Below are 21,908 nucleotides of genomic sequence, written 5' to 3' on the forward strand. Positions count from 1 at the left end.
AGTATGTAGTATATTTAGTTGGGATGAGCCAAGAGTTCATTTGTCTGCTTTGGGAGAACTGGATTGTTGCTTAGGAGACACTTAGAGAACTCTTTCTAAAATATGAATGATTCTTCTGTCAGAGGGTCTTGGGATTTTTAGTGTCCTGGAATGCTCTAAAATTATGTGCAAACTTTTGTATGCATGCTTCTGGGGAGAGAGCCTATAGGATTTTTACCAACTTGAGCTGGGTGCTAGTGTCTCAAAGATTCATTTGTTCCCTTAGTCATATATTCAATACAGAGTTACACATACTCTGTGCCAGGTACCAAGAACGACAGAAGTGAACAAGACAGAGATGGTTTCTGCACTCACTGTCTTGTTACATTCTGGGCATGTGGAGTTAGGCTAAAGAGCCACATCCAAAAGTAATTCATAAATATCTAGCTTGTGGGGTATTATAAGTGCTATGAGAAAGGGATAGAGAGTGAGGCAGTGTCAGGGTGGGTGTGGTGTGTGGACAAGGTAGCCTGGGACGTTTGAGCAGAACCTGGAAGGGGAGGAGGCAGTCATGGAGGAGGACTCCTTCCAGCAGAGGGAGTGGCAGGTTCTGGGGTTCTCAAGTGCAGCCTGCTCCAGGTGCTCAGAAGTCATTATAGAGGCCACTTGTGGCTGGAGCAGGAGAAGGGAGGGAGAGAATGGTGAGGGATGAGCTCAGAAATGGACCTGGAAGCCAGGTCAGATGGTTGAGAGGCCATTGTAGAGATTGACTATGACTTTTTTTTCCCCCTGTGATTCTGGGAATAGAATCCAGGGCCTTATGCATGCCAGGCAACCACTTTCCCGCAGAGGCTACAACCGCAGCACAAGATCATGATTTTTACTCTGAGCTGGAAAACCACCAGAGAGTTTAGAAAAGTAACAAGGTCTGACCTCATGTTGGAAGGCTCACCTGACAGCTGGGTGGAGCCTGGCTGTTGAGCCCATGTGGAAATGTCACGGTGGCCTCACATGGACTGTAAGAATTCATCATTTTCTGTACATGAAGATACATCTCTTTCTAAAATTTGTCTTCATAAACATTTATTCTGGGTTTGAATCAAAAGGTTTGAATCAGGCAAGGAAATCAGATTGGTGATTGGTTCCAGTGATTTCAGCACACATTGATAAGACTGGTGGTAGAGACCTGGAGGAGTGTGGAGTTATGGAGCCCTTCCTGGAAAGAATAGAGGTAGGGGATGGCAAAAACAAAAAACAAACAAACAACAACAACAACACTAGACAGGTACCTTGAAGCCAGACCACAGTGAAAATTTGGATGTTATCTGGAGTTTAAACAGTAATCCCTAAGGAAGTAGCACGTTCTAAATCATGACTAAAATTCTCCAAGTAACTGACAAGTGTGAGCAAGAGGGTTATGAGGCCCTGAGGCCGAGACAAGGAGAACAGTTTCGGGACTGCAGTGCCCAGGGCAGAGACCATGAGCACGTGTTCCTTAATCACTTGCAACATACAGAGCTCTATTCTAAGCACCTTATGTGCATTAATCTAATTAATCCCAAGACAACCCTATCAGATAGGCACCATTAATATCTCCATTTCACAGATGCAAACCTGCCCCAGTTTGGGGAGGTTACATAGCCCTTGGTACGAGGCAGGATTCAAACTCCTTTGAAGTTCAGGTTCTTACACACTGTGCAGTGTTGCACAGCTCACTGCCTCTCGTGAAGATAGGAGCCTGGGCATTTAGGGAGAATAATAGGGCCAATCTCTTAATTTTGTCTCAAAGTGAAATGTAATAATTTTACATTGGTGTTACAACAGTGCCCCTGAGAAACACCCTTCATCTCATGTTGTTTTCTCCTAGCCTAGAACTTGGGTTGTCTCCATCTTCCTTTGTCATTTCATGCTGCCTTTTCTGCATCAATGTGATGTTCAGAGCAAATGTTTAGGGTGTCTCTTTGGATGAAACAGTATTTTGAAGTCATCACCTTGGTGGGTCTTGCACCTTTTCCTAGAATTTCTTACCATGCTCAGTACCTCAGACTCAGCGTCCATTGGTTGTCTTTTCCCTGCAGCTTTTGTTTGGAACTAGCTTGAATCAATTGAATTAACTCACTGCCTCTAGAACATCACTAATCTATGGATTGTTGTGAATTAAGCTGGTATCTGGTGAGAAAAAGTGTCTTTTAACTAATTACTAGAATATAATCACAGGCTATATATAGTCATAAAGTAACTGTTACTTTTCTAGCTATCAAAATATGGAGCATTTGAGTAGCACTAGGAATCTGTGAAGAGAACAATGTCTGAATACCCAACTTACTTGTCCCAGGAAACCTGGGCTGCACTGCATGGCCATTGATAGATCATCTCAGGACAGACTTTTTTTCCTTCTCTGTTTAGATCCAGGGAGGGATTGAACATCAGTGTTTAATCCATGTGGCTGTTAATGATACTGTCATAGTTTGATAAAGTCTAATACCTATCATACCTCAGGCAGCATGTTTAAAAAAAAAAATCAAATAAGAACTTGATCCCTGACAGGTATTCAGTCCTACTATGTAATATAAGGAAACAAAAACAGCAAATGGGGCTATAAAGCCTCAGTCCCTGGGCCTTCAGTGTATATTTTATTGTCCACATTTTCCCAAATGAGAGGACAGCATTGTCCTCTGTCACTTGGGCCTGAGGTTCTGAAGTCAGTGGCCTGGGAAGGAGGAGGAGAAGGGCAAACTCAAAGAAGATAAAAAAGAGTCTGCACCAGAAACCAGGGCAGTGAGTTTTATTTTGGAAAGCTGGGAGGGTTTGGCAATGAGCCGATGGCCTCTGAGTAAACAGGTGTCTGAAGCCCTTAGTTTTTAGAAACTAGTGTCCCTCAAAGCACCAACTTCAGTGTTCACACAGCCACCAAAAGCCCTCAAATCACAGCCAGCCCTACCCAGCCCTTCCTTCTCAGCTCACGTTCCAGGTAAGGAGCATTTTTATTTTTGAAATCCAGGTGCACAGTGAGGAGAAGGGAGAAAACAGTGACACCCATCTTTTTAATGAGCATTGCTACTGGAAGAGAAATTAGCATCACCCTGAATTTTATGTGATGTCAGTTAAATGAAGGTGTTTTATAGCACTTTACAACAAATTAGAATCAACTAAATTGAAAATAAGCCTAGCAGCTGGGATAAGTAATCAGGTAAGTGGCCAGTTTTGCTATTTTTGCTCTGAGCTGAAGACAGAATTTGAATTTCTAATGTCCTAGAGGTGTGGGACTCACAATTGGGGAGCCTGGATCCCAGGATGATTGTTTTAGATGCTATCAGCTCAGTCATGCCTTCCAGTCTCCAACTTGCTTAGCCATTCCTTGGAAATTGGCCCTGGTACACACGCGTGTGCACTACAGAAAGGATTGTGAATTAGCGTAGGACACAACTCTGCCTTGGGCTGAACATTAAAAAACAGCCTGGAAATAGACAACCCAGAGCAAGGCAACAGATCATCCACATTAGCCAAGAGACTCTAATGAAAGGACTGAAATTCTTATGAAGATTTTGTGGCTATTCGCAGAACCAACCCAAATTAGAGGAACTGTCAGAACACTTTTATGTTTTAATAAAATGGGTCATGTGTTCACTTACTGTGGTTTGCACATAGTCAGAATGCCTGACATCACTCACACTAGCCTTGGCAGACAGAATTTTAGAAAAGAACTTTTTACTTCAGGAGCCAGTATTTCCTTCATGAAGTACCGGAAGATTTTAGCATTTAAAATGTGTTCAGGGAACTGTTTAAATGCCAAAAGAAGTTTAGTGGTGATAACTTTTCTGGAGTAGGTGGCCTGGCATATACCTGGTGTGTGTGTGTGTGTGTGTATACAAGCTTTCTTTTCTGGGCAAAAGAAAAAAGAAAACGTTGGGGGGTGGGGAGGTAGGCAGTATTGGTGGAAGTGTAGCCCTGCAGATTGCTCAGAATGGAATTACTAAGAGGGCAACAAATGAAGATAAAAGGATGCCTGTAATTATGGTTTATAAAGAGAAATAGGCCATATTGAATATATAATTTTCATTTTTTTCCTCCTCTGCAGCTGATGAATTAAATGAAATAAACTAATCTGCAGAGAATCCCTATACTTAGGGTGTTTTCTGTCAGTCTCAGAGAAAAATAAAATTTGCACAGATTTCCTCCTTCTTTCTACTTATAAACTTTCTATTTGAGTCTCTCTTCAAAATATTTATGAATATTCTTTTCTCTTAAAATTTCTTATATCAAAAAAAAAATTGAAGAACTTTTTAGATACCCAGTTGCTAAAGCAGCAGATGATTTTTCTCATGACAAGTAAAAATGATAACCAGGACCTACTCCCCTGATTTTTTCAGTAGTAGCTTCCCTGAGCAGTAGCCTTAACATGACTCTTCAATAGATTATCCTTGAAGTTTGGATATGGAAAGAGCAGAGTTTTAAATTGCCACCATTATTACTTTTGATAATTCTGCTTGTAAAGAGTACCCTAAATTAGAGGAGTAACCAGGAAAAACTGATGTGTCTAGTGAGGTATCAGACAGACCCCAACACCATAGAGAGCAGGACGGGTCTCTGATGATTCCCGCTGACACAGAAAACAGATCTTCAGTACTGAGCTCCTGGCTGACAGCCTCCAGCACTTGACCCTGTTCAGCTGACTTGGGTCTTGTTCAAGGTGGCAGTTCATTGTTTTGACAGATCACTGTGCTCTGAAAGCATGAAAACATACGCCCGAGTGGTAGAGGTTGTCCACGGCATTTTGTTGCTCTGACAAAAATGGGTGCACAGAATTGAGTAGATTTATAGGCCAGGAGTTCAATGTGCTGACCTGTCATTTCCTGAAAAAGTTTTTTGCAGTTCCTCTCCTCTTTGTTTTTGTACTGCCCTCTCCTGGCTAATAAGTTTTTTAGTAATGAGTGTTTAGAAAAACCAAATGGTTGAGACTCTGAGGGCTGCTATCATTTCTACTTTCCATTAGGAAGGTAATTTCAAATTTTATTATATGAAATGTGGGGTTGACATATAGTGATTAATTCAGATGCACACAGATACAAGATTGCTGAAATGATATATCTGTATGAGAGTAATTTGGTCATTTATATGGACTTTGTAATGTCTGTGAAAGAAATGATTTTACCGTTTATTGCATCATTAGTCAAATTTTCTGAATTACTGATGTGAAAATACAGTGTCATTAGAAATAATCTGAACTCTTTTCCTCCATGTTTTGTGTCTTACAGTGGCTGCTAACTTACAGAAGATCGTAGATGATCCCAAAGCTTTAAAAACATTGACATTTAAGTTGGTAAGTGGGAAGCTATAGTAAAAGGATAATATTTTGTCATATTGTTGACATCAATAAGTAATAATATAGTTTAATAACCTACTCTATAATTTTGTTGTTTTGGGTCGGTGTTTGCTTTCATCATTATTTCTCTGCAGCATTTGGGAACATTTTCTGATCATGAGTAGACATTTCCTCTGCCATGAATAGCCTCATTCTTCCACCATCACATCTTGGACTAAAGAGTGGCCATTTAGGAATCTTTAAACCTGCATGTTCCAGTTGGCTTTCAGTTTGTGTGGCAACTTGACCATACAGACAAAATTAAAATCAATTCAAAGCAATACTCTTTACTAAAGCTTTCCTGAGGTGAAAGCCAAGTGGTTCCAACTTTTAAAAATAGAGGCTGATTGTTGTGGAAATGGTTTAGGTAATTGGAACTGATTGCAGAACAGCTCACCGAAGACTGGTGAACAAAGACATCACCTTTTACACTCACCTTTCAAATCACAGTACAGGTTTTTGTAGAGAGCAGATATTCCAACAATTTTTATGCACTAGCAGATTTTAAACTTAAAGTCTATAAGGCCATGGAGCTACAGAATCCTGGGGTCATTGTGATGAGAAGAGACAATGGTCATGGCTGGAAGTGGAAAGAAGACCAGATATTCAAAAGTGACTTGTTTCCTGAAAGTTTTAGCAAACAGTACATGAAGGCCAAATAAGTGGCTCATTTTAAAATTATGAATTAATCTTATCAAGAGCCAGTCAGAATGCCACAAGCAATTTAGGATTTGGATCACCAGCACTTTGCTGTTCACAACATATATTGATGAGCTGTCTTTTTTGTCTCTTGTGAAAATTAAATGGAAAATGTGTGTGGCCAAAAATGCTAAATGATTAGTTATAGTAAATGTGAGCCTAGTGCTAATTAACTTTCTGGGTCTTGCTTCTCGTCTAATTTCAGATAACTAGACTGTGTGATAAAAGAAAAACACAAAAGATTTTTCACAGAAAGAGCATATCTGAAGACATTCTTTTTCTTTTGATAATAAAAGAACATTTTGTTCAGACGGAGTGCTAGATTAACAAATTGTAAAATCCATCTTCTAGTTTGGGACCATACTCTCACTTCTACTGTGTTTCTAATTTACCTGTCATATAAGTGTCCCTTTATTCACTTTTTATACCATCTCTAGAACATTTTCCTGATTTGGGATAGGTAGACAAAGATAAGCATTTGAAGGTTTCACATTGGCTGCTGTACTGTCTTAAGGTAAACAGGAAGAATAATGTAACACTCTCCCTCATCTCCTTCTCCAATCAGTTTATAAGTTTCCTAGATTCTCTCTCCATTCTCTCTGCTTCTCATCATCTCCATTTCCAGCACCTTAGCAAGACACTGTCACCTGCAGAAACTGGTCTCTCTGCTGACACTTGGCCAGTGCCCAGCCCTGTGTACTGTATGCATCTGTAACGAGAGAAATCTTTCTGCAGTTCTAAAAAGTTCCAGAGATGTTAAAGGTCTCCTCTTCTCAAACCCACACCCCTGAACATGCTCCAAAGCCCCCCTGATCAGATCTACCTTTAGATCCCCTGCTATGCCTTGTCTCTGGTTTTGGGTCCCTTTGCATCTTGGGAACCCAAGGCTCAGTGGGGTGAAGGTGGCCAGGATCATAAGATACAGGCTGCAAATTCAACTCCAGTCTAGCCTCAGAGTTCATGCTCTCCACCACTATTTACCCCTAAAGGCAGGCCTCCCAGCCTCATGGCTCACAGTTCTATTTCTTTGTGGATCCACCTTCAGATGACTGGTCACATTGACATCGGCTGGGACTGGCTCTCTTTGTCCTTAAAGATTGAGTAATACTGCCTAGCCTGGCACAGTCCTGGAAACAAGTCCATACATGTGTTCCATCCCATTGCAGCCTGACAGTATCATTGCATGATGCTCGTAGTAAATGGAAATGGATGGCTTTTCCCCCCAAAGATAGTTAAATGTGTTAAATAAAACCAAACTCAAGAGTGACCTTCTACTTCTGTCACTTCACTCTCTATCAGCCCTTGTTAGAGCCTGAGAGGGTTTCTTTGTTGTTATCAGCAGCCGGCCAGGTTGAAATCCATTTGACAGAGCTAATTTGAACTGATTTTTGGCCTGATCTTCTGTAGGCCACTCACATGCTGATGAAACTGCAGAGATTCAAATGCATTTGCCTTCATTCATCAATTTGGCTATTTTATTGAAGAATAAAAGATCAAAGTAGTTCAGCAGCACTTTTCCTCATAAGCTGCTGCCACTGCTGCACATGATCCTTTTATCTCTCAGCTGTTTATCATGATTTTAATCTCAGAGGTTTCATTGCTTTCTAAAGGAGAACGACAGGGACTGAAAATCTTCTGAAGAACAACAATATCTTGATACTGGTTTTTTTTTTTTTTTTTAACCTCACTCCACCAGGGCTTCACTCAGGACCATGGGGGTGCTTTAAAAAATAAAATCACTAATGCCCAGGTCCTATATCAGGTCGCCTGATTATTTTGACGTCACTTCTGGACGGTTCCAGTGTTTAGCGCAGTCAGAGAAGCCTTCCATTTGGAGATGGCTCAATCACCATCATCTCCTCTCACCACCACTTGGTTCAGGTTTGGAAAGGTGTTTGTCTTTAGGTGATATATCTGCTTATATAAGAATAACAATAACCCAAAGGGGCAAGGATATTGGTTATATAAAAAAGTGCATTCTTTTCCTTTTTCCTGCCCAATTAGATTGTTAGCCTCTTAGTTGACAGATAAGATAAAACATAGGGCTTTCCTTTGTTGGTATGGCCAGGGGCTGGAGGATCAGACTCTTTCTTCATTTTTAAGGAAAGTTAAAAGTGAAGGCATGGAGGGCATTTCAGCTTGGTGTGAGCTTTTGAGTTTTGACATATCACTGCACTAGCCTTATGACAGGTTTCTACAAATATTTTTATTTTTTAATTTCATACCTTGTAGTTTTGTAATGTATGTGAAACTTGCTGCTTTTCAATGTGAAAATCTTGAGATTGTATTGGTGAAAATATGAAAAAAAAAACTATATTTGATTTGCCCTTAAAAGAATATCAATTGAAATATGTGTAATTACCACCCAATGGGTGCACGTTTACATGAGCTTCATAGATTTTAGTTGCTGAAAACTGATAACATTATATGCCTTGCAGTTTGAGATTTCATAAGCATTTTAGCAATTGATGACTAAAAGACATATTTCTAGAGGTGCTCATGTGTACTTAGAGGCTCAATGACTGAATCAATAGTTCCCAAAGTGCAGGTAAAGTTGAGACCAAAATGGAGTAAAACCACCTAGGAGTTTGAACTTTCTGCCCATACTGAAAGGAGAGAAAGATGTGACAGTGATCTTAAGGGAAACTGCCAGTTCAGGTAGGTCCATGAGGCAGCCCTCTACCCAGTGCCCCCTACTCTTAAGTCTATAACAGTGTCTCTGCAAGGGTGGCTCCCAGACAGGCAGAGTCAGCTTAACCTGGAAATTTGGAAAATGGAAACTTGATAAAGATGCAAATGCTCAGGCCCTGTCTGGGACCCAAGGAGTGGGAACGCTGGGGGCTGAGCACAAGGATCTGATTCTGGTGCAGACTGGAGTTCTAGAACTGAGGCTTTGTGAAAGAGAGCTTCATGCTTTGGGATGCACGGAAGTACAGCAGTGGTTCTCTGCTTGGTGGCACCTTGGAATTACCTGGGGAGCTCAAAAAATCTTAATTCTCAGATCACACCCTAGACCAGTTCAGCAATAGGCAGCGGGGTAGACACAAGCATGGGTGAGTTTTCAAATTCATCTGTTCCAAAGTGTGTACACATTTGGGGTGGGGGAATCCTTCAGATTGGTACTAAGCAACCACAGCAAGTTTGCAGGGCACAGACCACACCATTGGCTTGAAGGAGGAGTGAGAAGGGATTTTTTGGAATCATAGTAAATACTTGAATGATAACATGCATGATGTCATACACTGTCACACTAAGTACCTGATAGTGTACTTTTTTTTTTTTTTTTTTTTTTTTTTGTACGGAAAGCAAAATTTTACTTGTACCCTCTAAGGTTAGTCCTAAGAATTAAATTGACAATTAAGAGGAAAGCACTCAAATTTATTTAATATAAGCTGGGTATGGTAGTACACATCTGTAGTTACAGCTACTCAGGAGGCTGAGGTGGAGGATCACTTGAGTCCAGGAGTTCTAGACCAGCCTGGGCAGCATATGAAACCCCATCTCAAAAAAAAGAAAAGTTTAACATAAGTTTTGGGAACTTTCATAAGGAGATGAAGACTCAAAGGAAGCCATTAGAGTTAAACTTTATATATGCAATTGGACAAAGAACAATAAACTGTGAATTCATTACAAGGTAAGAGGGCTTGGAGGGAGGTAGTTCATCATGGAAAAGTGACTAGGAGCATAAGGGTGAGTTTAACAAGGTTTGTGCAGGTTGCTCTTGGCTTTGACTCCCTACCTCTAGATCAGAGAATCTTCTACCAGGTGCAGGGCAGAAACCTTCCACGTGGGAGTTCCAGCTCCTGTTTTAGGAAGGTCAGAATGCACTCACTGCTCCTGCTGTTGTTGTTTTTAAAGAATCATTAATTTAAAACAGTTAACAGGCCAGAGGGCATATTTTGGGGTGGCACAGCAGTCTGAACTCTTCACTTCTGAAGCCAAGGTTCACAAAGCTGGGTGTCTAGCTTCTGAGGTTCCCTTAGACCCTTCCAAGGGATTCTGGAGGTCAAAACCTTTTTCATAATACTACTAAGATGTTACTTGCCTTTCCTACTGTGTTGATATTGGTGTAAAAGCCTCAGTGGGTAAAACTGACAATGTCAGCACAAATCCAGGCTGTGACATCAAACTGTACTGTGGCCATTACTTGCTTACTCACTCATTCACTGAAAAAAGTGAAGTCAGTTTCACTTAGGAATTTTCCTAATGAGGCACCAAGTGTTTTTTTGTTTATATTAACTCTCAACTTGAGGACGCATCTTTTTAATACTCTGTGTGATGAAATGGGAATACTTATTTAGTATATCGAATTACATTGACAGTATGTAGAAAAAGCCCTTGTGAGATTGATTGGTTGTGAGCTCAGCTAGCTTTTGTTCTGTTTTGATTTTGGTTTTGTTTTTGTTTTTCATAAAACACCTTTTTCCTTGGAAGAATAACTGACAATCTGTTATTATTCATGCTCAGGTATTTGGCAAACATATTTTGTTTTTCAAAATGAACAAAGTAAGGTTGACCCTTAAAGAACCTGACAGTATCTATTGCCAATAATAAATTTGAGCTTTCAAGCAAAAACAGAATTTTGGAAAACATGTATCTGCTTGACATCCCCCCAGTACCTAAAAGAATTTTCTGAAGAGATTAGCAATGAGTAATATTAATGAATATGATTTGTTGACATTGTATAATGAAACTTTCATATCATATCATGAAAAATGTCAACATTTGGAAGATCTGAAAAATGCAGTGAAGCTTAAAATTCATGCACAGGTAAAAGATCCATTTAAAGGGCAAGGGAGACCAATGGATTTTAATGGAACAGAAGACGAAAAGTTCAATGCTATGGTTTCAGATTCCACGTTGCAACTAACCTTTAGAAAGTTTTGGTGTAGTAGCCAAGAGATATCCACAGCTGTTCAGAAAAACCATTAAATACCCTTCACTCTTCTAACTACATATTTCTGTAAGGCTGGTATCTTCTATTAAGTAAGACACTAAAAAGTTTGCAATATGGAGAGCAATGTCAACCTTCCCAAGGTTTTTTTTGTTGGTAGTATTGCTGTTTTGTTGGTGGTGGGGGGGAATATGATCATTTTTCATAAAGATTTTATGTTAACATGAAGTGAGTTTATTTTTGTTACATTTAATGAATTTGGTAAGTATTTTTTTAATTATTTAATTTCTAAGATAGTACAAGAAATGTAATTTACATAAACATGTTTTGGTGTTAATATGATTATATTATTTTTTAAATATCTTAAACATTATTTTAATAATTTCACAATATTTTAACATTTTATGTCTTAATTTCTAAGTGCAATAAATAACAACCCACATAACCACAAGTTTATTTGTGTCATCATTAATTTTTAAGAGTACAAGGACATCCTGAGATCCAAAAGTTTGACTGGTTCGCAGAGGGTCTTTGGTCCCTTGTGTCCGAGTTTCAGGACTATTTGCATGTTGCCCTTCTTTGTGTTGGAGTCTGAAAGAGACTTGGGCCCAGCAGTGGTTAGAGGAGGGTATAACAAGTGCTTTGAAGCAAGCAAACTTACATGGCCTGTCCCAGAGACTGGCATGTCATTGGAGCTCCTAGGCCCCAGTGACCCACAGTGGAATATGGGACCTCTGGGAAGATTGCCCATGGGATGGACCTACTGTCACTCCCAAGTCCCACTTCCACTGCTAGCCACAGGAGAGGATTTCAAATATGAAATCTTTGGTTTCTCTTAAGATGAACTACTATTGGATCTTTCATTTTTACTCGTCATCATTTTGTCCTCATGATATGCACATTGCCAAATCTCTGACGTAGCTTTGAAACTTTTGACAGTCTACACTTGCCAGTGACCTGACCTGACCTTTTTTTCATCAGCAGTGGCAGGGGTTTGTCCTTAGAGGTTTGTTGCTCACCTTCTCATCCCACAGATTGTCTCTGCCACAGGCAGAGGGTTGAATAGGTGATGTTAGCTGGAGCCATGCAGGACAGAAGAGAGGGCTTGGCCGGTAGGTGGAGAAACTGTGGCAGCAGGATGAGAAAGCAGGTGAAGATTCCACTAGGGATCATTGTGGCTGATACCTCCAGGAAGTGTCTCTGTTGAAATGCCTGCTTGTGAGACATGAAGGAGCCCTTCTGATCTTATTGCCCTTGTACCCCATGGAGACCTTATCTGTCATGTGAAACTGGAGATCTCACTGGATAGGCACAGTTTGGATGCTTTTCTCCAAATTCTAATATTCCTACCTGTTAGGCACCTAATTTTCTTGCATAAACATTAACAACTTACACTAAATATTACTTTAAAGTCAGTTACTTAATTTTTAAAAAAAAAATATTTAAAGTATGTTCTTGTTGGCTGCTTATTTAATGGAAAATTAGCTAGAGCTGATAAAGGCTGGTTTTTTTATGTTCTATTTATTTAAATATCCAAAACCACATACAAAAGCAGCTTATTGTGGTGATTGGAAAGGGCCCTTTTCTTTGCAAAACAAATCACTGTGACAATAACTTAGCAGGAATTAGGCCCAGAAAAGGATTGTATGATCCCTTGGTGATGAATCATCCATTCCCAGTCACTCATCAACTTTTTTCTCTTTACTTTTGGTATTTATATAATGTTTAATTCTGAATCTATGCACTATAGCATGAAGAGGCAGCTTAGAATGATGATCTGAGAGCAGTTGTGTATCAGTGTGTGTGTGTGTAAAAGAGAGGGAAGAGTGGGTGACAGAGGAAACAAAAATAATTCAAATGTTAGAAGCAATGAGCAGTTTGCAGGGCATTGGCTTATTTCATATTCCTTCTGATTTTGAAGTAAGAAAAATAATAAAGACTTTGACACTCTATAATTTTCTTCAGTTTAAGGCAATTAATATGTCCTAAAATATGACAAACAAAAATTGTAGTGGCAAAGCACTCTAGTATAATAGTCAGCTTGCTGTTACTGTAACAGGAAAGATAACCCACTTATAAAGAAAAAAGGTTTATTTTGACTCACAGGTTTAGAGGTTCCAATCCATGATTAGTTGGCCTTGTTACCTTGCGCCTATGGAGAGGCTGTACATTATGGCAGGAGCACACAGCAGAGCAAAACCACTCACCTCATGGACAGGAAGCAAAGAGACTAAGGGCCCAGTCTCCCTCTATTCCCTTGAAGGACATTCCCCTAAATACCTAACAACCTCCCACTAGGCTCCACCTCTTAAAGGTTCCACCACCGCCTAATAGCACCTCCCTGGGGACCAAGTCTTTAACACATGGACCTTTAGGGTACATTCAACACCCTAACTATTGCAAATAGTTTTCCCTGTAAAACTTACTCTCTAAATAGCAGTTGTCAATAATGAGCCATCCAATACTGGGTGACTCCCTCCTTTCCTCCCTCTCTCCTTCCCTCCCTCCCATCCAAAATTCATAGTGGAAGTAATGGGAGTAAAATAACAAAATTACTTGAGTGACCTATTCAATCTCTTCTGCCTAGTTAGACATTGTTGTTTTTATTATCACAAAGAGGATCTAATTAGAAAGTATCTTTAGAACAACTGTTTAGTTATTGAAAACTCTCAAGTGCATCCTTTGGCAGTCATGTTTCCTTGGTAATTCAGAGCTGCAGGCCAGGGTGTGGGTGGCACCTCTGCTCTGTACTTGATGGCATGATGACCAAATTCCTGACAGTAAAAGTCATTCTAGAGGGTGGACTCTTGGGGATCTCTCCTGGAAAAGACGGGACACTTGGTCCCATTACAAACCATGCCTTTGTTTGGATCTGCCATCGCATTATCAAGTTTTTAAAAACCCACACAATGACAAACCAGCATTGAAGGTTTTGTGTTTTTGTTTCCCTTTTCCAGGCTTCTGGCTGTGATGGGTCGGAGATTCCTGATGAAGTGAAGCTGATTGGGTTTGCTCAACTGAGTGTGAGCTGATGTATGTCCCTTGCTGTCACCCTGATCTGTCATGCCCCCCCCACACCCACTTCCTGTCCACTTCCTCCCACCCCCTCACTCCCAGTCCCAGCAAAATCAGAAGATTGTGAAGAGTCTGGCTTCAATGAAATGGGATAAAAAATAATTTTTTAAAACTTACAACACTCCGAGTTCTGCTTTATTCTCTAGCAATCCACTGTATGAGAACAAGCAAATGCTACAGCTGCCTGACTGTTGCTGATTTTTCCAAAAGCTATTTAATATTCTTAGCATTCAATTCGGATAGCCCTTAAATGAAAAGAATCTGAAATACACTCAGGTGGTCCTATTTACTGGCAACAAAAGGAATTTTCTATCAAAAGCCTATTTCTCCTTTCATTGTTGTTATTTCTGTTATAACACTTCAATTGTACATCTGACAATACTGCCTCTTTTATGTTGTACTTAGAAATTAATATACTTATAAAATTAAGATTTATTAGCCAAACTTGAATTCTAGTTTTAAAACTGACTGTGAATTTTATTTTTCATATATTTATGCATTATACACCTTAGCTATAAAAAAAAAAGTTTTTTGATTATATGCTTCTTGCAGTTAATCTCTTGTTATTTAAACAAAAAGTTTCAGGTCTATCTTTGGAGTATTTATAAATTCTAATTTTTGAAATGACTGAATTAGGAACTTGGATGCTTATTCTTTTGGCTTGTTTGCCTAAAAACCAATCCACAATCTGATTGTCTCTTGGGAGAGGGAGGTGCCTTGCATAATTTCACATGAAGAATGTGCCTGAGGCTGCTCTCCTCTGGAATAGTCTCAGATCTAAAATTTCCTCTACATAAGGTGGCATATGTAAGATCTGCTTAATTGGAACGTTTAGAATGTTATAAAAAAAAAAATGTTGCCATTCTGTTAGGTTGCTAACTGTAAACCTATCTCTGATTTGGCTCTCCTTAAGAGATAGGATTTGTTATTCTAAAGGTGATAAACTTGAAAATATCAGAATCTGAGTTTTACTTGAAATTCTGCAGAATACCTAGATGGAGTGAAAATAATAGAAAGGGTTTTGTGCAATGACTAAAAGGTAAAATGCTGTTAAGTTTCAAGAATAAATACTTTCAACCCAAGTAGCCTTCTGCTTGACTATATATCCTGGAACTAGTACACCTTAGGATTTTCACAATTGGAGTGTAAACTTTCAGGGAGGTGGGCTCCCAGGATGGCACCATGGCTCTTTCCTAGCTAACCCTAGATACGGCAGCTCTTTAATGTACTTTAAAAAGCAAATATATATTACTAAGGACAAAAAGTTATTTATAATTGCCTTGTCATAATTGTTAAGGTGTTCTAGAGCCATTTGCATACAATTTAATGTAATTTCATTCCATTCTATTGTTTACACAATGATTACTCAAAGATGACTGCAAAGGTAAAAGGAAAATAAAAGTGTATTGCACAATGAAACTGTGTCACATCTTTTCTTTCCTCCTTTAGGTATTATCTGCATTTTGCTGTAATGATATTTAGCACTTCCATAAAATACATAGTAAGAATTAACTAGTGAGAAGTGCCCTAGAGGAAGAATAGGGCATGCATCCAGTCACAGAGGATTGGATTTGACAAGAAACTCGAATTGGCTGGAGGAGAGAATGAAAGTCAAACATCCACACTCTGTGTAGACATATCGTCTTTGAATTAAAAACACAGGGCTTCAGGGGATAATAGAGAATCATTCCTTCTGAATGCCTCATTCATTTTTAAGTGCTAGGTATGTTGAAGTAGAGAGTGGTTAAATGGCTTGTCCAAGGCCTTTCCCAGAGCTGCTTGCAGAGCTGGACTCCCAGGGTCCTGGTTTCCTGTCATCAAGAGCATGCTCTTAACAGTCTTGTGTACAACTCATGAATGAAAACAGTATAAGACAAGACCCTCACCTTCTACTCAGGGAAATGCACATGAATAACTGGAGAACTTTGCAACTTGGTAATAAATATCATTTAATATCTGCATTTATACCCATATTCCTATGTCTTTCCTAATGACATTTGACATGGCTTGCATACATTCATATAATAGGATAAAGATTTTGAAACACAGATAATGTAAGACTAAGGAATAATAAGAATTGGCTAATCAATGAATGCAAGAATTATGTTAGAACACACAAATTCACCGTGAGGACCTGCATAGTTGTAGAATATATAGACATGAAGCACAGCTTCCTAATACCATACTAACTTAGTACTCAGCTATGCAAAGTGATCTATAGATACAGTACAATCCCTATAAAAATTCCAAAAATTTCTATGGGACCACAGAAGATTCTGGAAAATCAAAGCAATTCTGAGCAAGGAGAAAGCTGGCAGTATCGTATTTCCTCACTTCAAAATATGCTACAAGGCTTTTGTAATGGAAGCAACATGGTGCTGGCATGGAAACTGACATATAGACCAAATGGACAGGATGGAGATCCCAGAAGTAAACCCCCACACATTCACAGTCAACTGATCTTTGACAAGAGTGCCAAAGATGTGCAATGGGAAAAAGGATGATCTCTTCAACAACTAATATTGAAAAACTGGACATCCACAGGAAAAAGAAGGAAATTGGAGCCTTACCTTACACCATATACAAAAGTCAGCTCAACATGGATTAAAGACAAAATCTAAGACATGGAAGTATTAAATGCCTAGAGGAAAAGGGAAAAAAATCTCTTTGCCTTTGATCTTGGAATTTTTTTTTTATGTGATACCAAAAATACAGTAAACCAAAGCAAAAACAAGTTTTATTGCATCAAACTAACAAGCTTCCTCAGAGCAAACAACCAACAAAATGAGAAGGGAATCTGGAAACTCAAACCAAAACCACAATGAGAGGTAACCTCACACCTGTTAAGATGACTGTCATCAAAGACAAGATAAGTGTTGGTGAAGATGTGGAGAAAAGGGAGTCCTTATACACGTTGGAGATGTGAATTGGTATAGCCACTGTGGAAAACACTGTTGAGGTTGCTGAAAACAAAAATAGAACTTCCATATGATCCAGTGTTTCCACTTCTAGGTATGTATCCAAAAGAAATGAAATCAGTATCTCAAAGAGGCATCTGCACTTTTGTGTTCCTTTGCAGCAGCATCCACAGTAACCAAGATATGGAGATAGGTATCCATCAATCAATGAATGTACAAAGAAGTTGTTATGTGCATATCCAGTATATACACACTCAATGGAATATTATTCAGACTTTAAAAAGAAGTATATCATATCCAGATGAACTTGAAGGACACTATCTATGGTCCATGAACTCAGCCAGACAAGAAAATTTTGCTGATCTCATAAGTGGAATCTAATAGTCCGATTAATAGAACCTAAGAGTAGAATGGTGGTTACCAGGGCAGGATAAATGGGACCATGTTTGTCAAAGATGCCAAATTTCTACTATGTCTGATAACTAAGTTCAAGAGAGCTCAACTACAGCACAGTAATTATAGTTAATAATACTGTATTGTATACTTGACATTTGCTGAGAGAGTAGTAGATCTTAAGTGTACTCGCCACATGTAAAAAATATTGGTAATTATGTGAAAAGGTGGATATATTAATTGGCTTAATTGCAGTAATAAGTTCAGTATGTGTATCAAAACATCTTTTTGTGTTCCTTAACAATAAACAATTTTGCTTTAAAAAGTGGAGGACAACCATTGGTCATAAGCAAGTAGTTTTAAAATGACATTTTCCATCATGCATTTACGAAACTAAAAATTCAGGTGTTATGAGTATGATTTTAAGAGTGTTTCCTTTAGTGGTGCAAGCCTGTAATTCCAGTGGCTGGGGAGGCTGAGGCAGGAGGCTCATGAGTTCAAAGTCAGCCTCAGCAAAAGCGAGGTGCTAAGCAACTCAGTGAGACCTGTAAATAAAATACAAAATAGGGCTGGGGAGTGGCTCGGTGATCAAGTGCTCCTGAGTTCAATCAGCAGTACCACCCCCCACCCCAAAAAAGAGTGTTTCCTTTAAGTTGGTGCAGTACTTTCCGGAGTTTTCATCTTAGGATGTCACTACCAGGAGTGAACATATGCTCCATCCATAAAGTAAGTGGATTATAAGAGCATCTCTTGAAAAATGATAAAATAACTGACCCTCAGCATGCTAGAAATAATACCTATCAACACCCAAAACACCACTTCAAATAGGTTATCCCATGCCCCCCACTGGAATGGATGAGCCATAAAAGATGGTCAAAAGTATCTGTCTCCAAATGTCCCAGTGATTGCCTAGCTGCTATTTTACTGTAGAAAGAATGCATAGTTAAGCAACAGCTATGTCCCTTTACCTGCCCCCTACCTGATTGCTCAAGGCTAATTGGAGGATCTAAGAAAGGTAAAATAATCTGCACAATCAGTTCATCTACTACTGTGCATTTTGTGCCAAACCAGTGGATGCTGGGGGTTTTGTTTTTTGTTTTGTGATCATGGAGATTGAACCCAGGGGCACTTTAACCAGTGAGCCACATCCCCAGCCCTTTTTATTTTTTGAGACAGGGCCTCACTAAGGTGCCCAGACTAGCCTTGAACTTTCGATCCAGCTGCCTCAGCCTCCCCAGTCACTGGAATTTCAGGTGTGCACCATTGTCCCCAGCATCAATGCTGTTTTAATGGAGCATCTGCAGGTGAACAAGAATCATTTAGTTAGGAAAGATACACAGAACTTCATCATACCTGAATCTAACCCTCAAAACAAGCATCATTAGCCAATCATTAAGCCCATATATTTAATTCATAATTCATCAAAGGGAAAAAATACTACTGAGTTACAATCTTGTATTATTATAAATTGAATTTGCTACAAAATGATGGAAAGCCAATTATAGAATAATTATTGTCATAGTGTGCCTTTATACCTCATATAGAATATCAGCTTGAGAAACTTGTATCATAGAGGAAAGTGGCTCATCAAGTAGAATGTTCAGCAGACTAGTAGGTCCATAATCTTGGAGAAGTGAGATAGTTCTCTTCTTTAAAAAATGGCACAGACAGGGGCTGGGGTTGTGGCTCAGTGGTATAGCGCCTAGCACATGCGAGGACCTGGGTTCGATACTCAGCACCATATAAAAATAAGTAAAATAAAGGTATTGTGTTCATCTACAAATAAAAATAAATAAATATTTTTTAAAAATTGGCAAAGACATTACTCTGGTCCAACTTTGACCCAAACAATTTGGTATTTAAAACAATTCTGACAGCAATATTTCAATGGGGTATATAACATAAAGTTCAAAATGAACATGTAATCAGAATAAGATTGAGCATATTTAGGTAAATTTTTTATATACATCTTTTTCTCCTCCAAACTTTATAAGATTCTTTTTAAAAAATGGAAATAGGTGCATCAAAATGAACTGGAGGAATGAGGAAAAGGACAAGTATGTGACATACTGAAATGACATACTGCTCATGCTTACTGGGAAAGCCTGAATTTGGATCCATCTCTCTTTATTGTTCATTCTAGAACATAAATGAAGCATAGTTCTATATAATTTTAAAATTTGATTCACACAATAGTTCTATGGTAACATATATGTGTACTGTCATAATTTAAGATCTATTTGTTACTGTGAAGTATACCAAATAGTTTGAAAACTACTGCTTTAAGCCATATTGATCTTCTGTGTTTGTGTGTGTTGTTGTTTGGCTATTGTTTGTGGCCCAAAGCAGTCAGTCACTCTGCAAAGCACTTTCTATCATCTCATTTAACTTTAAACAACGCTGTCAGATTTTTATTACTCCCATCTAAAAGTTGAGAAAAAAAAAAAAAAAACCTTGGAAAAACTAAGCTGCTCAAGAAAACACAGTAAACATTGCAATATGAAGCAGGAATTTGAATGTGGGTATATTTGGTTCCAAAGGCAGTAGTCTCAATCATCAAATCTACCTCCTAATATAATACAAGAAGCATTTGATTGCAGGTTTGTTCCAGGCATTAACCAAATGCTCTTCCCACATGACCCTGCTTAAGCCTCGTAACAATTCCAGGAAATCAGTGTTTATTAGAAGCACTTTATCAGTGAGGAAAAGAGATGTATAGAATTCTTAGATAACTTATTCAAAGTCAGCCAGCTAGTTGGTAACAGAGGATTTGAACCCAAATCAGTGCCCAAAGCAATTCCCCTGTCCATGCTGCCTCTCTGAGTGTACCTCAGGATAGTGGCCCTGAAATTGAGACGATTTGGGGGTAGGGGACTCAAAGTTTCAGGTACAAAATTGTGTATACAGAATTAGGCATAGAGCACTGGAAGAGGCTCTGAAGCTCCCTGACAACTCCACAGTGCTATAGGCACTGCCCTCGCTTTTCATTTCATTGTTTGTAGTGTGACTTTTTATTCATCAGAATCGTGATCTGGCTTCTAAATCCAGAAAGGTAAGTCATTTTCCCCGAGATCAAAGAATCAGACAGCTCTATGAGAAGAGACAGTTTCGGCCTGATTTTTATTCTTCGCCTTAAAAAAAGAATTTTTAAATAGACAATAAATGGATTGCAGACCATGGTATTAATATAGAAAACCAAAATGCCTTACACTCCAGCCTTGCTGTCTGTGAGACTGACTCACTCAACTTCCATTCCACTCCACTAAGGCACGGGGTACTTGTTTTTAGATTGAGAGGGATTAATTAGTTGATCATTAACTTCCTTTCCAGCAAGAACATTCTAGGGGCCTAATTGAGCAGAAGAAGGAATAAACTGGTTGCTGCTTGACTGAACTGGTCCATCCATTCCCTTTTACTAATTGAGCTGCTGTTGAATTAGATTCTAGAAATTCCAATTGGCTAATTTGGATGTTTTGTAATAGCAAGGACCTACCTGGTGGAAGATGAGGCGTGATGGAGGGCCAGGGCTCTACTACACAGCTGGAGCCTTGTGGAGGGTGGGGGGCCAGAAGGGGACACCCTAGTCTTCTCACTGCAGGCATCATCACACAGCCTTGGGCTGTGAGCATAGAAGAAAGTGTTTCTCTCAGGATCGGGCTACCTCTGTGAATATTATTGGAAGCGTCATCCATCCATCCTGGCTTTGAGCTTTCCTATTTGGGGTGTGACTGTGAGTTGGGGAGTGAATGGTCAAAATAAATCTTGGTCCAATTGTGGACAGGAGTGCTGAAGAAGATGCCTGGTGAATGCTCCTGTTTTTGTTCTCTTCCACCACATTTTGTTCCCTGTTTCCCATTCAAAACCCAAATCTTGGAAACTGTATATTCCTAGTATTTCTAGCATTTTAATTTAGTGAATTGTTAATAATAATTAGAATTATTAAATAATATTACTAAAAACAGTAACAAGAGCACCTGCCACATTCCAGGTCCTTTTTCTATGTATTATATCTCTTAAAGCTAAGAATCAGGTAAGGTGGGTATGCCTGTGGCAAATTTGCAGATTAAAAAAAAAACTTCTCAGTGAAATTAAGTAACTATCCATGACTGCACCACTAGTAAGTGGAAGTACTGGAATTTGAACTCACATGTATCTTTCTAATCTTCTATTGCCTTCCAGTTAAATCTGTACTTCCTCTTATCTGATTGCTTTTCAACACCACCAACAGAGTGTAAATTTATAGGAGTTGTTTCCAATGAAGCTTGGAGATGTTAAATGATTTGGTATAGACCTTGACTCAACATGTGTCGAAAAGTCCAGTACGTATAACTGGCAAAACCAACCAGCTAAAACAAACAAACAAAAAAACCATCAGGAGAAGCATATTGTAGGAAAAAAAAAATGATCGTAATCAGACCAACAAAAATTCAGGATATAAAAATTGCAAATGATAGTTGCAGGCAGATCTAGAAAAGGACAGTCTGACTGGTGGTAATATTTTCAGCTGTTTCTCTGTACTGGCAGCCTTTCAAAGCCACAGCAACTCTTAAATGCATTAGAAGGAAGAAGACTGCCATAGAACACAGTC

General features: G+C 39.0%; 1 protein-coding gene across 1 annotated transcript in view; it reads left to right on the forward strand.

The window, feature by feature from the left end:
* Stk39 (serine/threonine kinase 39) overlaps positions 1 to 15,428 on the forward strand; it is a 272,264-nt gene extending 256,836 nt beyond the window's left edge. Inside the window, exons 17-18 of the mRNA XM_076865573.2 lie at positions 5,235 to 5,299; positions 13,892 to 15,428. Coding sequence (XP_076721688.2) covers positions 5,235 to 5,299; positions 13,892 to 13,966 — 140 coding nt within the window. The 3' untranslated portion in view covers positions 13,967 to 15,428. The remainder of the gene's footprint in view (positions 1 to 5,234; positions 5,300 to 13,891) is intronic.
* Positions 15,429 to 21,908: the final 6,480 nt, after the last annotated feature.

The sequence above is a fragment of the Callospermophilus lateralis genome, chromosome 9 (assembly GCF_048772815.1).
Source record: "Callospermophilus lateralis isolate mCalLat2 chromosome 9, mCalLat2.hap1, whole genome shotgun sequence".
Lineage (NCBI taxonomy): Eukaryota > Metazoa > Chordata > Mammalia > Rodentia > Sciuridae > Callospermophilus > Callospermophilus lateralis.